Consider the following 20,494-nt stretch of genomic DNA (forward strand, 5'->3'; position numbering starts at 1 on the left):
GGCCAATGTAACCCAAAATTTAAAAAAGGCTCCATGGGCGATCCGGGTAACTATAGACCAGTGAGCCTAACTTCAGTGCCGGGAAAAATAGTGGAAACTATTCTCAAGATCAATATCGTAGAGCATATAGAAAGACATGATTTAATGTAACACAGTCAACACAGATTTACCCAAGGGAAGTCTTGCCTAACAAACCTGCTTCATTTTTTTGAAGCGGTTAATAAACATGTGGATAAAGGTGAACCGGTAGATGTAGTGTATTTGAATTGTCAGAAGGCGTTTGACAAAGTCCCTCATGAGAGGCTTCTAAGAAAACTAAAAAGTCATGGGATAGGAGGCGATGTCCTTTCGTGGATTACAAACTGGTTAAAAGACAGGAAACAGAGAATAGGATTAAATGGTCAATTTTCTCAGTGGAAAAGGGTAAACAGTGGAGTGCCTCAGGGATCTGTACTTGGACCGGTGCTTTTCAATATATATATATAAATGATCTGGAAAGGAATACGACGAGTGAGGTTATCAAATTTGCGGATGATACAAAAGTATTCAGAGTAGTTAAATCACAAGCAGACTGTAATACATTACAGGAGGACCTTGCAAGACTGGAAGATTGGGCATTCAAATGGCAGATGAAATTTAATGAGGACAAATGCAAGGTGTTGCATATAGGGAAAAATAACCCTTGCTGTAGTTACACGATGTTAGGTTCCATATTAGGAGCTACCACCCAGGAAAAAGATCTAGGCATCAGAGTGGATAATACTTTAAAATAGTCGGTTCAGTGTGCTGCAGCAGTCAAAAAAGCAAACAGAATGTTAGGAATTATTAGGAAGGGAATGGTTAATAAAATGGAAAATGTCATAATGCCTCTATATCGCTCCATGGTGAGACCACACCTTGAATACTGTGTACAATTCTGATCGCCGCATCTCAAAAAAGATATAGTTGAGTTGGAGATGGTACAGAGAAAGGCAACCAAAATGATAAAGGGATGGAACAGCTCCCATATGAGGAAAGGCTGAAGAAGTTCGGGCTGTTCAGCTTGGAGAAGAGATGGCTGAGGGGGGATATGATAGAGGTCTTTAAGATCATGAGATGTCTTGAACGAGTAGATGTGACTCAGTTATTTACACTTTCGAATAATAGAAAGACTAGGGGGCATTCCATGAAGTTAGCAAGTAGCACATTTAAGACTAATCGGAGAAAATTATTTTTCACTCAACACACAATAAAGCTCCGGAATTTGTTGCCAGAGGATGTGGTTAGTGCAGTTACTGTAGCTGAGTTCAAAAAAGGTTTGGATAAGATCTTGGAGGAGAAGTCCATTAACGACTATTAATCAAGTTCACTTAGGGAATTAGCCACTGCTATTAATTGCATCAGAAGCATGGGATCTTCTTAGTGTTTGGATAATTGCCAGGTTTGGCCTCTGTTGGAAACAGGATGCTGGGCTTGATAGACCCTTGGTCTGACCCAGCATGGCAATTTCTTATGTTCTTACGTTCTAAAGCCATGCTGACTTTGTTCCATTAAATCATGTCTTTCTATATGTTCTGTGATTTTGATGTTTAGAACACTTTCCAATATTTTTCCTGGCACTGAAGTCAGACTAACCGGTCTGTAGTTTCCCGGACTGCCCCTGGAGCCCTTTTTAAATATTGGGGTTACATTAGCTATCCTCCAGTCTTCAGGTACAATGGATGATTTTAATGATAGTTTACAAATTTTTACTAATAGGTCTGAAATTTCATTTTTTAGTTCCTTCAGAACTCTGGGGTGTATACCATCCGGTCCAGGTGATTTACTACTCTTCAGTTTGTCAATCAGACCTACCACATCTTCTAGGTTCACCGTGATTTGATTCAGTCCATCTGAATCATTACCCATGAAAACCTTCTCCAGTACGGGTACCTCCCCAACATCCTCTTCAGTAAACACCGAAGCAAAGAAATCATTTAATCTTTCCGTGATGGCCTTATCTTCTCTAAGTGCCCCTTTAACCTCCTGATAATCTAACAGTCCAACTGACTCCCTCACAGGCTTTCTGCTTCGGATATATTTTAAAACGTTTTTACTGTGAGTTTTTGCCTCTATGGCAAACTTCTTTTCAAATTCTCTCTTAGCCTGTCTTATCAATGTCTTACATTTAACTTGCCAACATTTATGCATTATCCTATTTTCTTCTGTTGGCTCCTTCTTCCATTTTTTGAATGAAGATCTTTTGGCTAAAATAGCTCCTTTCTCCTCCCCTTTTAACCATGCCGGTAATCGTTTTGCCTTCTTTCTACCTTTCTTAATGTGTGTTCAACTGTCTGAATCTGCTGGAGACAGAGAAATACTGAAGGGACGCAGGGTGGGCTCTGTCCTGATATAGGATAACATTTCAGTTTTTCTCTGTCTCCATCTGCTGGACAGGAGGCTCAACCCACTGTCTGGACTGATCCGGGTACGTACAGGGAATGCACGTTTTTGCACCAACAACCATCCCCTACCAAAATAAGGGGAATGGTACAGCTCCCCTATGAGGAAAGACGAAAGAGGTTAGGACTTTTCCACTTGGAGAAGAGACGGCTGAGGGGGGATATGATAGAGGTGTTTAAAATCATGAGAGGTCTAGAACGGGTAGATGTGAATCGGTTGTTTACTCTTTCGGATAACAGAAAGACTAGGGGGCACTCCATGAAGTTAGCATGTGGCACATTTAAAACTAATCGGAGAAAGTTCTTTTTTACTCAACACACAATTAAACTCTGGAATTTGTTGCCAGAGGATGTGGTTAGTGCAGTTAGTATAGCTGTGTTTAAAAAAGGATTGGATAAGTTCTTGGAGGAGAAGTCCATTACCTGCTATTAATTAAGTTGACTTAGAAAATAGCCACTGCTATTACTAGCTACAGTAACATGGAATAGACTTAGTTTTTGGGTACTTGCCAGGTTCTTATGGCCTGGATTGGCCACTGTTGGGAACAGGATGCTGGGCTTGATAGACACTTGGTCTGACCCAGTATGGCATGTTCTTATCTGCTGGAGACAGAGAAATCCTGAGGAACTGCAGGTAGCACCAGGGATTATGTAGCAGTGTCAGTAAATCTTTCTCTGTCTCCATCTGCTGGCAGAGATGCATAAACCCTGGAGTCTGGACTGATCCGGGTGCGTACACTACCTGTTACTGCAGTTCACTTATGTGGGGATAAGATAAGCAGAGGAAAGTTTTTGCAGCCTCTTATCTTTCTTATAGCTGAGGATTAAAAGAGTTGCCTTTTGACTTAAAACATAACCCATGACGACATTTCTTGCCATTTGGGGAAATTATATTCAAACTCTCACTCCTAAAGTGAGGTGTTTAGTTTTGAACAATACTAATTGAAGTTCTTCTGTTTAGGGGGTTTTGTATCATCTGACATGCTCTCTTTGTATCACTGGGACAGATGGGCGGGGGAGAGGGAGAGCTTAGGTTTTGGTGGTCTTTGGGAGGGGCTGGTGGTTTGTTCTGTATTATTGTGTCAAGGTTTTTATATGATATGCTTTCACGGTGCATACGGAACAAATGCTCTTGGGAAGACCGAATACTTGATTATTTGCAAATAAAAAGATTTAAACTAGGAGGCAGCACCCTCTGATCCTGGTGCCATTCCCAAAGTCAACACCTTCCCCATTGTCTTACCTTGCTCTGGTACAGGTAGTGTTTTCTTTTCAAACCCAATGGCCTCAAAAAATTCATGGGCTCCCTCTAGACATCTTATCCGTTCCTAGGAAAGCAGAAAGTTATAAGGACCACTGCTCTACAACCACCTTTGAGCAAGCTATAAATTGAACTTTACCTGGAAAACTCGATTTGCAAGCTTTATTTTTTGATATTTTGCTTCATCGGGATAGCTATATATATTCTCCAGGTACCTGGGGATCAAGGGAGAGAAGAATGGCTTTAGTGTGCATGCTACAGATGATCTACTATGTCATTCAACTGTCATTCAGACATACAGAATGAATGTGGAACTGTGAATGCCCCAAGAAACCATTGCGATGATCCTGAAAATCTGAAGCTATTTACACCACATTAAAACAGGGTTATGCTGAATAACACTTGTTTGGTCTGTAACATTGAATCATGTGTAAAATGCCATCACTAGTCCAATCGAAAAAGCACCACGGTATGTAAGACCATAAGGTCAAGAAGACACAAAGCAACAATACCACATACAAAGAAAGTGCCTCATTAAAATTTCAAAAATTGAGAATATTTTTATTAACCGAATAGAAAATATAACACAGGGTTTTTTTTAATACATTTAATGTGCACTGAACAAGTGTGGTGCTTGTTCAGTGTGTTCTTTCGTTTATGAAGTGACGAACATTTACATCAGTGCCCATGTCATACCTATAAGCTACCAGCCCATTTTGATTGTTTTTCATCTCAGGTAGTCTATGCATTACAATGTCTGTCAACTTTTATACATCGATCAAACTAGACTGCGTGTATGCACCCATATGTTATAACACATGAGTTGTATTCGTACAAGTAAGGAAGGGGCTCCGCTTGCAGCCCATTGGCAATCTTTGGGACATTGTGAGGAAACTTTTTTTTGTTATACATCAGATCAAGTTACATTGAGGTGGCAAGATTTCTAGAGTTTTGGTTCAAAAGGAGATGCGGTTATTTATGAATGGAATACTATGAAACCTAATGATTTAAATTTGGATGTGGAATGGACTTTTGTGTGATGGTATTTTCTGTATGTGCAGCCTCTACATGCATTTGTTGTTTTTAGGGATTATGTCATTCTCACATGTTTATCTCTGCATTGGTTTCCCTATATAAACCTTCCGGGTTGATGTACATGCACATGTGGCATTTTTGTTGGTGTTTTGCGCAGATAGTCATAAGAACATGCCATACTGGGTCAGACCAAGGGTCCATCAAGCCCAGCATCCTGTTTCCAACAGTGGCCAATCCAGGCAAGTACCCAAAAATTAAGTCTATTCCATGTTACTGTTGCTAGTAATAGCAGTGGCTGTCAACTTATTAATAGCAGATAATGGACTTCTCCTCCAAGAACGTATCCAATTCTTTTTTAAACACAGCTATACTAACTGCACTAACCACATACTCTGGCAACAGATTCCAGAGTTTAATTATGTGTTGAGTGAAAAAGAACTTTCTCCGATTATTTATTTATTTATTTAGAATTTTTATATAACCGACATTCCTGTAAAGAATACATATCACACCGGTTTACATTGAAACAAAACTTTCGCTGCGGGCGATACATTAAATAATGAACATTAGCGTATTATAACATTCAAACATTTGGAAACAAGGAACAATTACAAACCGCAAGCAGCTTCAACGCAGAATTAATATAGAAATAACAAAATAAGAATAAAATAAATATAAATACATTAATACAGGATAAATTAAAACAAGTAGGAAGGTTAAGTAGCTTGGAAGAGGGGGCGAGAAGGAGGGAAAGGATGTCAAAAAGGTGTAAGGAGGGAGGAAGGGGGGGGCTGTGTACTGAGTTCGGTGTGCCCAATTAACTGTTGGCCTTAGGCCTTAGACCATGTTCTTAGGCCATAGTCCATGTTATAAGACCTGCGTCAGAGAGAACTTGGGTTTTCAGGGAAAGCTTGACTGAAAAGCCAAGTTTTTAAGTCTTTCTTGAAAGTTTGGGGACAATGTTCTTGACGGAGGTCTGGTGGGAAAGTGTTCCATAGAGTCGGCCCTGCTGTAGATAACGCTTGTTTACTTAGAGAAGATTTGGTAGGGGGGCATACAGAGAGCCTTTGTAAGCTCTTCTGACTGGTCTTTCGGAGGTATGCGGACGGAATTTATTGCTGAGATTGAGAGGGGCGATGTTATGAATGTCTTTATGTATCATAAGTACTTTGAACGAGATCCTGGCTTTGATGGGAAGCCAGTGAAGTGACTGCAGTATGGGAGAGGTATGCTCTCTTTTGTTTGAGTTGGTGAGTATTCTCGCAGCGGCATTCTGTACCATCTGCAGTGGTTTTATTGTTATCGCAGGGAGACCAAACAATAGTCTATTTTAGAAAGGATAATGGACTGCAGCACCAGCCGGAAATCTAGAAAGTGAAGGAGAGGTTTAAGTTTTTTTTAGTACTTGTAATTTAAAGAAGCATTCTTTGATAGTGTTTTGGACGAGTGATTTAAGATTGAATTGGTTGTCTAGTTGAACTCCTAAATCTCTGACATAGGGGAAGTGGTTGATAGCGGTTGTGACTGATTGTGTCACATTTAGGGAGTTGAAGAGAACTTGGTTTTCATCTTGAGATATGATGAGAATCTCTGTCTTGTTTGTATTGAGGATCAAGTTAAGACTGGTAAGCAGGCTGTTAATTGATTGCAGACGTGTTCCAGTGGGACCAGGTTTTGTGAAGAGAGTCTGTGATAGGGAGAAGAATCTGGACGACATCGGCGTAAAGGTAATACGTTAATTTTAAGGAGGTGAGTAATTGGCAGAGAGGGAGCAGGTAGATATTAAAAAGTGTAGGGGAAAGGGCTGAACCTTGCGGAACTCCTAGGTTTGAACTGATGGGGTGAGATTAGTTTTAAATGTGCCACATGCTAACTTTATGGAGTGCCCCCTAGTCTATTATCTGAAAGAGTAAATAACAGATTCACATCTACCCATTCTAGACCTCTCATGATTTTAAACACCTCTATCATATCCCCCCTCAGCAGTCTCTTGTCCAAGCTGAAAAGTCCTAACCTCTTTAGTCTTTCCTCATAGGGGAGCTGTTCCATTCCCCTTATCATTTTGGTCGATATTGGGATCTTTCTTGGTTGAGGTAAGTTATACTATAGTTATTGGCTACATTTATATTTTCTTTAGCTAGATTTTTATTATTTGTCACTGTTATCTATACAGGTTACCTTGTGCCAAATGTTATCTTCGGTAGGGTTTTCGTGATCTTGAACAGTTTTTTCCCCAAACATGGTAAGGTGAGAATATTCAGTTCATTTATTGCTATGCAGCATTTTTTTGAGATTAGATACTTTTGTATTTTACTAAATATTTTTATTATTTTTTCCAATTTTTCTGATTAAATTATCTGAAGATCCTGAGTGAAATATTCATCGAGGAGATTCTCTTTCCAGCGTTTAAATTAAATGTTAAATCTTTAAGCCGAATGAGTAACAAGTTGTAGCAACCACCATTTCAGCTACATACATAGGCTTATAAAGGAAAATGTGTTTACCAGCTAATTTTCATTCCTGTAGTACCACGGATCAGTCCAGACTCCTGGGTTTTGCCCCCCCCTCTAGCAGATGGAGACAGAAATTGTATGAGAAAAAAATGTGAAGCTTGCTGGGCAGACTGGATGGGCCGTTTGGTCTTCTTCTGCCGTCATTTCTATGTTTCTATAACTCCGCCTTATAATAGGATGGTGCCACCTACAGTCCGGCAGAATTACTCAATGTCAAAGCAGAATGGTTCTCAAAAAACCACTATAACTATGTACAATAACCCTTCAACAAGAAAAAGAAATAACTGGTTCACTTAACCCTCCTAGGAACTGAACCTGTAGAAACACTGGAGGACGGTCAATCCAATTTCTGCAGATCTGAAAACAAATCAAATCAATAACTGAGTGGACTCTCCCTTACTTCCACGCGTTCCCCAGGCGGGACTCTGGACTGATCCGTGGTACTACAGGAACGAAAATTATCAGGTAAGAAACCAATTTTCCTTTCCCAGTACGTACCCAGATCAGTCCAGACTCCTGGGATGTACCAGAGCTTTCTTACCTGGGATGGGATCTGGAGAGGCACGCTCTAAGCACTGCTTTTCCAAAGCCTCCTTCATCCAGTCCATAGTGTCTGGCAAAGGTATGCAAAGACTTCCTTGCAGATCTCCTGCGGTGAGACCATTTGACACTCCGCCCAAGAAGCCGCCTGCGAACGGGTAGAATGAGCCCGAAGACCAAACGATACAGGCTTACCATGCAGCAAATATGCCGAGCCTACAACCTCTTACAATCAGCACGAAATCATAGCTTTAGATGCCATATTTCCTCGTTTTGGGCTAGCCCACAGCAGAAAAAGATGGCCCGTCACACGAAATGCATTAGTAACTTCCAGATAATGCAACAACGCCCGGACATCCAGCTTCTGTAAGTCTTTAGACATAGGGTCTGACCGGTCCAAAACGGGAAATGACGGAAACTCCACTGACTGATTCACGTGAAAAGCAGACACCACCTTCGGAAGAAAGGAAGGAACCGTCCGCAAGACACACCAGAATCCGAAATTCTCAGAAACGACTCCCTACAGGATAGAGCCTGGAGCTCAGATACCTTGCGAGCAGATGTGATAGCGATAAGGAAAACCACACTGCCCTGATTTCCAGACGATTGATCGACCACTGAGATTCTTCCTGGGCCATTGTCCCTGCACAAACTTCCTCAGGCAAACCGCTCCCCAACCGGAGAAGCTGACGTCCGTGGTCACCACTGTCCATTCGGGCACCTCCAGAGAAACTCCTCAGGATAAGCTGTCTGAGATAAGCCCCCAGTCGAAACTGGAGCGTGCCGTATCCATAAGAGGGAGAGATAAATGAAACTGTTCAGAGACTGGATTCCAACGAGAAAGCAACGCTGACTGTAAAGGACACATGAGCAAAGGCCTAGGGCACCAGCCACAAGGTGGAAGTCATGTAGCCGAGAACCCGCAAATAATCCCACACTCTAGGGAGATGGTTGGCCAATAAGTTCTGCACTTGTCCTTGACAATTTGGTCCGAGGTAAGGAACACTCTCCCCTGTTGAATGTCGAATAGAGCTCCCAAAAACTCCAAAGACTGGGTGGGCACCAGTCGGCTCTTGGCTAAGTTGATCACCCAACCCAGTCATCGCAGGAGTTAAAGCACTTTGCGAATTGCCAATTGGCCGAGCAACTCGGACTTTGCCCAAATTAGCTAATCGTCCAGGTATGGACGATCTGCATCCATACCTGGACGCAGATGAGCCGCCACCACAACCGCTACCACAACCATTACTTTGCTAAAGGTTCTGGGCGCGGTGGCAAGACCAAAAGGCAAAGCTCAAAATTGAAAATGGCGACCCAACACAGAGAACCTCAGAAACATCTGGTGGTCGGCCCAAATGCCTGAAGATACACTTCCGTTAGGGTCCAGTGACCTCAAAAATTCTCCTTTTCTTACTGAGGCAATGACTGATCGTAACGTCTCCATGCGAAAACGTGGCACCCTGAGGCAGCGGTTTACGCACTTCAAATCCAGAATGGGTCAGAAGGACCCCTCTTTTTTTGGGGACTACGAAGTAAGTGGCATAACGCCCTTTTCGCTGCTCCGCCTGAGGAACCGGGGTGATGGTGCTGAGTTGCAGAAGGCATTGCAGGGTATCTTGTACTGCCTGTCGTTTCTCTTCGTAACCGCATGGGGAGACCAGAAACCGCTCCGGAAGGCGGTGTGTAAAATCTAAAGCATAGCCTTGATTTATCACAGTAAGGACCCACTGGTCCGACATCACCTTGACCCATTCCTCATAAAACAGGGACAATCTGCCTCCGACAGCTAGAACAGAGGAATGAGTCTGTGTCCCTTCATTAGGAAGACTTGGCCCCAGATGCGTCGGCCACGAAAGGGCTAAGACCAGGACTGTTAGCGACTGGACGCTTGCCGAAAGGAAGAAGCTGGAGCTCTGGATGGACGAAATCTCAGATTCCCTCTGAATCGAGACCGTGAAGAAAAGGAGCCCCTCGACTTGGGCCTATCCTCTGGCAATTGGTGAACCTTGTTCTCCCCCAGGGATTTAATCATATCCTCGAGGTCCTTGCCAAAAAGCAAATTTACCCTTGAAAAGGCAATGACCCCAGCTGAGCCGTGGAGGAAATATCCACCGACCAGTTTCTTAACCACAGGAGCAGACAAGCAGAGACTGCCGACACCATGGATCTGGCCGAAGTCTGTAACAGATCATAAAGTGCATCCGCACTATAAGCGATTGAAGCTTCCAGACTCCCTGCTTGCTGTGCTTCTGCATCGGAAAGACCAGCATTAGCCTGTAACTGCTGAACCCAGCGAAGGCCCGCTCGTAAGGCAAAATTGCTGCACATAGCTGCCCGCACTCCCAGTGTTGAGACTTCAAAACTTTTCTTGAGCGGCAGCTCCAACTTTCTATCCTGCAGGTCCTTCAGGGCTGTAGCATCCATAACCGGGATTGTGGTCTTTTTGGTGACTGCGGACACCACTGCATCCACAGTATGTCAACTGCTTCCTCCGAAATAGGATATAGCTTATCCATAGCCTTGCTAACTTTCAATCCCAGATCTGGGGAATCCCATTCTCTATATAGCAAGTCCGTGGCAGAAAAATGTATTTATTTATTTTTATATACTGACATTCAATCTGACATATCACATCGGTTTACATTCAGGTACTGTAGGTATTTCCCTATCCCCAGAGGGCTTACAATCTAAGTTTGTACCTGAGGCAATGGAGGGCAAAGTGACTTGCCCAAGGTCATAAGGGGAAACAGCGGAACTTGAACCCTGGTCACCTGGTTGGTAGCCCACTGTTCTAACCACTAGGAGCGTTGGAGTTTTGTGTCAACTGTAATAAGAGGAGCTGGGTCGGTGGGGTTGATCATAATATGTGATTGCTTGGTTGTGTGTGTGGGGGGGGGGGGGGAGTGTGTGCTGGATGGTGTAGGTGCTTATCTTGATGTGTTGGGTAAAGGGTGGTTGTTGGATATGCTTTTTTGATGAGCCATGTTTTAAGGTTCTTTTTGAATGATTGGGTGATGGGGTTGAGCCTGAGTTGAGCCTGCCACTGTTAGGGATTGGTCCCTTGGAATAAGGTCCGGTGTTGGTGGAGCGGAGTGTTCTCTGGGTGGATTGAAAGTGTAGGGCAGGGCTTAGCCAGTCAAATGTTTCAGTGTAAAGTGCTTTGTGTATGAGTGTATGAACTTTGTATTGAATCCTTTGTGGTATGGGTAGCCAATGCAGGTTTTTGAGGATTAAGAACATAAGAAATTGCCATGCTGGGTCAGACCAAGGGTCCATCAAGCCCAGCATCCTGTTTCCAACAGAGGCCAAAACCAGGCCACAAGAACCTGGCAATTACCCAAACACTAAGAAGATCCCATGCTACTGATGCAATTAATAGCAGTGGCTATTCCCTAAGTAAATTGATTAATAGCCATTAATGGACTTCTCCTCCAAGAACTTATCCAAACCTTTTTTGAACACAGCTATATTAACTGCACTAACCACATCCTCTGGCAACAAATTCCAGAGCTTTATTGTGCATTGAGTGAAATATAAATTTCTCCGATTAGTCTTAAATGTGCTACTTGCTAACTTCATGGAATGCCCCCTAGTCCTTCTATTATTCGAAAGTGAAAATAACCGAGTCACATCTTTTCTTTCAAGACCTCTCATGATCTTAAAGACCTCTATCATATCCCCCCTCAGCCGTCTCTTCTCCAAGCTGAACAGCCCTAATCTCTTAAGCCTTTCCTCATAGGAAAGCTGTTCCGTCCCCTTTATCATTTTGGTTGCCCTTCTCTGTACCTTCTCCATTGCAACTATATCTTTTTTGAGATGCGGCGACCAGAATTGTACACAGTATTCAAGGTGTGGTCTCACCATGGAGTGATATAGAGGCATTATGACATTTTCCGTTCTATTAACCATTCCCTTCCTAATAATTCCTAACATTCTATTTGCTTTTTTGACTGCTGCAGCACACTGAACAGACGATTTTAAAGTATTATCCACTATGATGCCTAGATCCTTTTCCTGGGTGGTAGCTCCTAATATGGAACCTAACATCGTAACTACAGCAACGGTTATTTTTCCCTTTATGCAACACCTTGCACTTGTCCACATTAAATTTCATCTGCCATCTGGATGCCCAATCTTCAAGTCTTGCAAGGTCCTCCTGCAATGTATCACAGTCTGCTTGTGATTTAACTACTCTGAATAATTTTGTATCATCTGCAAATTTGATAACCTCACTCGTCGTATTCCTTTCCAGATCATTTATATATATATTGAAAAGCACCGGTCCAAGTACAGATCCCTGAGGCACTCCACTGTTTACCCTTTTCCACTGAGAAAATTGACCATTTAATCCTACTCTCTGTTTCCTGTCTTTTAACCAGCTTGTAATCCACAAAAGGACATCGCCTCCTATCCCATGACTTTTTAGTTTTCGTAGAAGCCTCTCATGAGGGACTTTGTCAAACGCCTTCTGAAAATCCAAATACACTACATCTACCGGTTCACCTTTATCCACATGTTTATTAACCCCTTCAAAAAAATGAAGCAGATTTGTTAGGCAAGACTTCCCTTGGGTAAATCCATGTTGACTATGTTCCATTAAATCATGTCTTTCTATATGCTTTACAATTTTGTTCTTGAGAATAGTTTCCACTATTTTTCCCGGCACTGAAGTCAGGCTCACTGGTCTATAGTTACCTGGTCTATAATTACCTGGATTTTTAAATATTGGGGTTACATTGGCCACCCTCCAGTCTTCAGGTACAATGGATGATTTTAATGATAGGTTACAAATTTTAACTAATAGATCAGAAATTTCATTTTTTAGTTCCTTCAGAACCCTAGGATGCATACCATCCGGTCCAGGTGATTTGCTACTCTTTAGTTTGTCAATCTGGCCTACTACATCTTCCAGGTTCACAGTGATTTCGTTCAGTTCGTCTGACTCATCACCCCTGAAAACCATCTCCGGAACTGGTATCTCCCCAACATCCTCATTTGTAAACACGGAGGCAAAGAATTAATTTAGTCTTTCTGCAATGGCCTTATCTTCCCTAAGAGCCCCTTTAACCCCTCTGTCATCTAATGGTCCAACCGACTCCCTCACAGGTTTCTTGCTTTGGATATATTTTTAAAAGTTTTTATTATGAGTTTTTGCCTCTATGGCCAATTTCATTTCAAATTCTCTCTTCGCCTGTCTTATCAATGTTTTACACTTAGCTTGACAATGCTTATGTTTTATCCTATTTTCTTCAAATGGATCCTTCTTCCAGTTTTTGAAGGATTTTTTTTGGCTAAAATAGCCTCTTTCACCTCACCTTTTAACCATGACGGTAATCGTTTTTCCTTCCTTCCACCTTTCTTAATGCGCGGAATACATATGGACTGCGCCTCTAGGATTGTATTTTTAAACAATGTTCATGCCTGTTGAACACTTAACCTTTGCAGCTGCACCTTTCAGTTTTTTCTAACTATTTTTCTCATTTTATCAAAGTTTCCCTTTTAAAATTTAGTGTTAGAGCTGCAGATTTACTTATTGTCCCCTTCCAGTTATTAGTTTAAATTTGATCATGTTATGATCACTGTTGCCAAGTGGCCCCACCACCGTTACTTGCAATCATTTATTACATCCAGGAGCTTTATGTCTCTAGCAAGTCCTGATGTTACATTTACCCAGTCAATATTGGGGTAAATGAAATCTCCCATTATTATTGCACTGCCAAATTGGTTTGCTTCCCTGATTTCTCTTAGCATTTCATCATCTGTCTGACCATTTTGTCCAGGTGGACGGTAGAATACTCCTATCACTATACTCTTACCCAACACACATGGGATTTCTACCCATATAGATTCTACTGAGCATTTAGTCTCTTGTATGATCTTTATCCTGTTGGACTCTATACCCTCCCGGTCATAAAGTGCCACACCCCCAACAAGTTGATCCTCCCTATCATTGCGATATAATTTGTACCCTGATATAGCACTGTCCCATTGGTTATCCTCCTTCCACCAAGTCTCTGTGATGCCAATTATGTCAATCTCATCATTTGCTGCTATACACTAACTCTCCCATCTTACTACTTAGACTTCTGGCATTGGCATACAGACATTTCAAAGTGTGTTTTTTGCTTGTTTTAACAACCTGCTTTTCAGTTGTTTGGGATAATTCGGAAATCATTAGCTGTTCCTGCTCAGCCTCTGTTCCTCAAGTCGCGTTTGAAGGCGCGAAACACCGCGTCCCACCAGCTGTAAGGGGCCCTCCCCACCAGGGAGGCACCTTGTACACACCCCCTCGCGGGAGAGCCGCGACCCGGGCTCCCCGCACTTGGAGGATCTCAGCAGCTGATTTTAAAGCGAGAGCTGTAAGTAGCAGGAAAAGCGCGTCCGCCTTAGAAATACTCTCTGCCACTGTTTCCGACCTGAAACGATAATTAAATCAAGTGATACAGAGGGATGGCGCTTCTCTGTGTAGGCTGCCCTGAGGAAAACAGCTTCTCAGGGCAGCGGGTCGGATCATGACTGGGGGGGGGGGGGGGGGGGAGAGAGAAGTTGGCCCACCAACATGCACCCATGTAGTAGAGCCAGGCATTACAGCTGTGGAGTAAGAAACAAACTTACCAAGCATACTGGAGAGGAATAGAGGAAAGTTGTAAAAACAGTTCTGCCTGCAAGTTAAGAGCTGTCAGGACTTAGAGCCCAAAGAATGGGTCAGGCTTTTTTTTTTTTTTTTTTTTTTTTAAAGTACACAACTTGATCCATCCAAATTAAGAACAGAAGTAGTAGTAAGTTAGAAAGCACTAGATCCAACGTATCCTGATCATGGGATGGCTGCATGGCCGGTATTCCCAGCTCCACGAGAACATGCGGGATGATCGGCTCTAATTCATCCCTATGAAAAAGCCTAAGGACTCAAGGATCATCCCCTTCCACCAGCACCACTCGCTCAGAATCCTCATCCGCGTCAGTCTGAAGTGGATCAGTCGGAGCAGTTTGCCCTGGGTCCCCGGTACTGGACGATCCCTGGACCACCCAGATACGAGAGACCTCGGGAGGATCCACCCAAGGAATTTTCGCGGGAGGAGAGGACCCAGCCACAGGCCGACTTGGAGGGAGCTCGGGTTCCCCTGCAGGCATAAGGCTAGCTAGGTAGGCCTTATGCATTAAATAACACAAAGTTAGCAGAAAATGGTAGCTGGCCCTTTAAATTTCCCAATGGCACCGGAGGGGTGGAGCAGGAGTCCTGGGGGGACCCAGAGCTCTGATCGTGCGGGAACAGCTGAGGAGGGAGATCCCCTCCCCCTGCCAAGAAATCTGCATTGGCACCGGCAGCATCCAAAATGGCCACCGTCCCCGCGCTCCGTGGGAACGGCACAGGCCTGTACCATGAGGCAGTAACTGGGAACCCGCACCATGGGACCGTGCTGCATGCCTCCCCCTCCCGCATTCGCCGACGGGCCCTCAATCCCGGGGAGACACCGGGAGCAAAGGTTCTCGCGGGAGAGCCGGATCACTGGCTCCCCGCATGCACAGCACACCGAGGCCCGCGGCATTAGCGCGGCAGAGAGCAGGGGAAGCTAAACAATTCGTCCGGAGCACGGGAGGCCGAGAAGAAGCACTATCTAAGGTCCTGTTTGGTTTGGGTTTTTTTAGCGCAGCAAAATGAGCCACTCTGGCCTCACCAAAGCACACCTGGCTATCAGCTCTGGGCCAGGGGGAGAGGGACCGGCCCACCAGTAAATCCCTCCCAGTAACTCACCATCTGCCGCTCCGGGAATACGGGTGGTCAGGCGACCTCCCGCCCAGCCTACCACCGAGGAAGGAAGGTGAAAGATCCTTCCCCTCAGGAGGCAACATGCTGATCTCCTAATCAACTTTTTTTTTTTTTTGGGAACAGTGCCTGTGATTTAGCCAAAAAATAAACCAGGATTGTCTTCCTGTTTTTACTTTTTTTTTTTTCCAAGCAAAGAATCAAGCTACCAGGACTGCAGGTTCTGCCACCTTCATCTGCTGGAGGCAGAGAAATACACCGTGCACCGTACTTACAGGGGATGCCCTTTAAGTTTTTCTCTGTCTCCATCTGCTGAAAGGGAGGCATAACCCAGCAGTCTGGGCTGATCTGGGTACATACAGGGAATGGCACTTATGATTCTTTGCTGCCGGAGCCAGTAGGAACAGTAACTGTGCGCTCAGCCAGCTAGCACTTGAAATTGTGCGCGCACAGATTTTAAGCGCCTCTGCGGGCCGTGGTGAGGCGCGCACAGTCTGTGTGCCCGGCTTTATCTAAAGTCTGCGCCTAAGGAGGTGGGCACTCACGTATGCGCGATGTTACGTGCACAGCGCGTGTGCAGAGCCAGTACACACCGCGCATACCAACGCTCTGTGGTGGGCAATGGGAGAGATACAAACACACACAAGATGGTGCCACCGCGGCCTATCATGCGGTGTGCTGACTAAGCTTGAAGAAAGGCCTAGCCCACCGGGGTGCCGCTCAACCCGCTTGGGAGCCCACTTCCTCTTACCCCAAAGGGATTGGAAACATCGTCTGTACAGCGCGCCGAGCAAGGAGACCAGAGAAAGTCTTACCGAAACCCCTCCAACATCTCTGAATTGGAAGGAAACCTCTTCTTTCTTTACTTACTTAGGCTCAGCGCTTACCGGCCGAGTACAGAGATGGTCTTCAGCTGCAGGGGGTGAGGGTTTTGGCAGTCACCACAGCGCTCTGCTTCCTGCACCCGCTGCCTTTCACCTGCTTCAGCAGCAAAGGCCACACCGGGAACCGGCTACTGGACCAAGACATATCTCTGAGGAATCTCGGAAATCACCTCAGGAATTCTCAAATGTGGGAGGGACCTTCAGCTATCACCGCAGGAGAGTGGGGCTGGAACACACATCCACATCTGCTGGGAGACTAGAAATACTGAAGGGCTGAGGTCACTGCAGGGGTGTATCTAGGGCGATGTCAGCTTTGAAACCTGACTAGATCTCCATCTGCCAGCAAGGAAGCGCATAACCCATTGGTCCAGAGGCTATCTGGCTACATACTAGGAAACCACATTTAACACAATATATTATCAATCATGTAATTAGTCTTTAAAGATAGCAGAACTAAATAAATACAATATTTAGATCCTGCCCTTTGTTAATTGCATGGTTCCAGAAAACTGACTATGCAGGATGGATTCCAGGCTGCAATACATGGACTTTCTTGTGTCCTGTCACCATTCACTCACTCACTTTGCTATGGTCTCTGTGCCCAGTTTCACTTTCTCTTGGTCTCTGTTAAACGTGTGGATCTGCATGATGGAAGCCATTACTGGATCTTTGGAGACATGCTGGAGAAGACGAAAATCAGAGCTTTTAGAAGTAACCACTAAGAAACAGATTTTTAAATTCTGTCTGCTGTTTTCTGAAGTCTAAAAATACACATCAATGTCCTTATGTAGCAGCAAACCTGCTTAAATTGCATAACAATTACAAGAAAAAAAAAACCCTCCACCTTCCTCACCACCACTTCACTCAATCAACAAGAAAAACAGATGAGCAGACCATTCCAGTGGGAGCACTGAGAGGAGAGAATCACCTTGCTGGTGGCTGATTTTTTGGGACAATGTCCCAAGTTTTTGCTTGGGACATTGTCTTTTTTAAAAGTATTGGGGCAAAGTTAACTATTTGGGAATATTATTTAGTGTGTTTGTTTGTGCTTTTAATAGTCAGTAAGGCAGCGAATAAACAGAAGTTAGACTGTTTGTATTTTTAAATAGTCAGTCAGTAAGGCCGTTAGTAAGCAGAATTGAGTGTTTGTATTTTAACCCCCCCCCCCCCCCCCAAAAAAAAAAAAAAAGTAGCCAGAAGCTAGAAATAAGCTAGGAGCAGTATATACCCAAGTAAAAAGGTTGAAAAGTTCAGTTCAGTTACTCACCTTGGAAAGGTGTTGAGGTAGTGTGATTCGGTTTGATTAGGTACCAACATTTGTTAATCAAGAGAGTAATGAGTCACTCTGGCTGACTAACTGAAGTTAGACTGTTTGGATTTCCCAACTCTCTCACCCCTTGCCCACTCACCCCTAGCTCATCCTTTAGTTTATAGGCAGGTGCCACTTTCACAAAAAAAAAAAAACCCAACCAACCAACCAACAACCACCACCAGACATATAGTGAATTCACTAATATATTTAAAGGACGTTAATTAGACACATTCCTACTCCCATAGCAACCTAAAACTTAACTAGGAACTGAACAAAACTGAGATGAAGGCAGCAGTCCAGCAGCAAGAGGGGGGGGGCTTCCCAGTCTTTTGCATCGAGCGTCACATGTATGACTTTTTTTTTTACCCGCGGGTGAGAAGTTGTACATGTTCATGCGATGCAAAGAGCTCCTGACTCTCAGAGAACAAGTCTGATCTCTGGAGGCTAGAGTGGCAGACCTGGAGGAGCTGAGGCATATAGATGAGACCTTCAGGGACATAGTAGCCAAGTCCCAACTTCAGACTGGCAGCCCTGGTGTTGCCTTGGAGGAAGAAGGTCTCATGATTGGAGAGCATCAACCTGGTGCAGCAGGAAAGGATCCTGTAGCAAGGACCTGCTCTCCAGGTGATGCATTGTCCTTTCGCACCGAGGATATCTCTCCAAGGCCTACTGACCAGGAGGGAAGGGTTAGGTTGGCCGTCATAGTTGGTGATTCAATTATTAGGAATGTAGACAGCTGGGTGGCTGGTGGGTGTGAGGATCGCCTGGTAACATGTCTACCTGGGGCAAAGGTGGCAGACCTCACACGTCACCTAGATAGGATTTTAGACAGTGCTGGGGAGGAGCGGGCTGTCGTGGTACATGTGGGCACCAACGACATAGAAAAATGTGGGAGAGAGGTTCTGGAAGCCAAATTTAGGCTCTTAGGTAGAAAGCTTAAATCCAGAACCTCCAGGGTAGCATTCTCTGAAATGCTCCCTGATCCACACGCAGGTCACCAGAGGCAGGCAAAGCTCTGGAGCAGGGGTCGGGAACCCATGGCTCGCGAGCCAGATATGGCTCTTTTGAGGGCTGTATCTGGCTCGCAGACAGTCGCCACACTTTCCTGCTGACCCAGCTGCTCCCCAGTCTTCCTCCGCCCGGGCTTAAAATGCTGTCAGCCCGGGCGGAACGCGGCAGGACAGCTGGAGTCAGCGGCACCGGCGTGCTCTCTTCTTCCCGCACCCCCCGCGGCCCGGAAGAGGAAGTGGAGAGTATCGGGTGCGTGCGCGGCAAGAAGAGGCCACGCTAGTGCGCTCGGCATCGGCCCGAAGAAAAGAAGACCGCAGCGCGGCTCGGAGGAAAATGAAGAGCTTCAACCGCGGCCGATGGGACTCCGCGAGGGCTGAAAATGAAGAGGTTAGCGTTGGGAGGAACCTCTTCATTTTCAGCCCTCGCGGAGGCGGAGTCCCATCGGCCGCGGTTGAACCTCTTCATTTTCCTCCGAGCCGCGCTGCGGTCTTCTTTTCTTCGGGCCGATGCCGAGCGCACTAGCGTGGCCTCTTCTTGCCGCGCCCGCACCCGATACTCTCCACTTCCTCTTCCGGGCCGCGGGGGGGGCCTGTGTGTGTGTGTGAGAGATTGCATGTATGTGAATGATTGAGAGCTGGGGGGCCTGTGTGTGTGTGTGTGTGTGAGAGATTGCATGTATGTGAATGATTGAGAGCCTGTACATGTGAAAGAGAGTATGTCTGTGATTGAGAGCCTGCCTGTGAGAGAGAGAGCATGAATGTAAGTTTACCATTGGGAACCTGTATGTGTAAGTTTGTGATTGAAAACCTGTTTGTGTGAAAGAGTATGTGTGTATGATTGAGATCCTTTGTGTGTGAGAGAAATCATGTGTATGTATGATTAAGAGCCTGTGTGTATAAGTAAGAGAGAGATCATGTGTGTCTGTGTGTGATTGAGAGCTGGTTTAGGTGATGGAGCATGTGAGTATGTGATTGAGAGCCTGTGTATAAATGAGAGAAAGAGAGGACATGTTTGTAAGCAAGTGAATGAGAGTCTGTGTGTGAGAGAAAAAGACAGCATGTATTTATGTGATTGAAAGCCGGTGTGTGTAAGCGTGAAAAGATAGACAGCATGTGTGTAAATGTGTAATTAAGAGCCTATATAAGTGAAAGAGAAAAAGCATGTGTATATGTGAGTGACTGAGAGCATGTGTGTATAGGTGTGTCATTGAGAGCCAGTGTGAGAGAGAGCGCTGGAATGTGACAGAGAGGAGAAAGTTTCAAGCAAACCACACCGCCTCCTGCTAATTCAGAACAATCTCAGCGCACTTGGATAACAAATGTTCCCAGATATGCAGAGCAAAAACATTTTTGTATCCTTATTATTTTTCATTACTGGGTCTTTGTGTCTGCTATTTTGAAATATTTTGTTGGTATCTGGAAATGTTTTATATGAGTTTTTAATTATTGGATATTCCACTCATCAGCTGTTTCGAAATATGTTCTTTTTGTTAGTACAGTTTTACTGCTGATGATTTTATATTTCTTGATTTGTTTTATAAGGATGGGTGATGTTTCTTTTTTCCTTTGTTACACTGCATACAGAGACTCTGGCTTGTTGCAGTTTCCAATTCAGTTTTTTCTGCATGCTTCTTGTTATGCGTTTTGGTCTCTTTATTCTATGTTAGGTGAGGGACAGCACGTGATTCAGGTGAGGTTTTCTGCTGGCGTGTAGTTTCTGTGTAGGACTCTATAGCAGCCTGACTTGGTCCGTT

The 20,494-nt window shown here is 44.4% G+C and overlaps 1 protein-coding gene across 2 annotated transcripts in view; it reads right to left on the reverse strand.

Annotated features, from left to right (window-relative positions):
• Positions 1-20,494, reverse strand: part of UBXN6 (UBX domain protein 6) — a 277,263-nt gene that overhangs the window by 160,577 nt on the left and 96,192 nt on the right. For both annotated transcript variants that reach the window (XM_029614529.1, XM_029614528.1), the window contains exons 5-7: positions 17,001-17,098; positions 3,821-3,896; positions 3,664-3,748 (exon numbers count right to left, since the gene is read on the reverse strand). In XM_029614529.1, the coding sequence (XP_029470389.1) occupies positions 3,664-3,748; positions 3,821-3,896; positions 17,001-17,098 (259 nt within the window). The remainder of the gene's footprint in view (positions 1-3,663; positions 3,749-3,820; positions 3,897-17,000; positions 17,099-20,494) is intronic.

This window comes from Rhinatrema bivittatum, chromosome 8 (genome assembly GCF_901001135.1).
Source record: "Rhinatrema bivittatum chromosome 8, aRhiBiv1.1, whole genome shotgun sequence".
NCBI lineage: Eukaryota > Metazoa > Chordata > Amphibia > Gymnophiona > Rhinatrematidae > Rhinatrema > Rhinatrema bivittatum.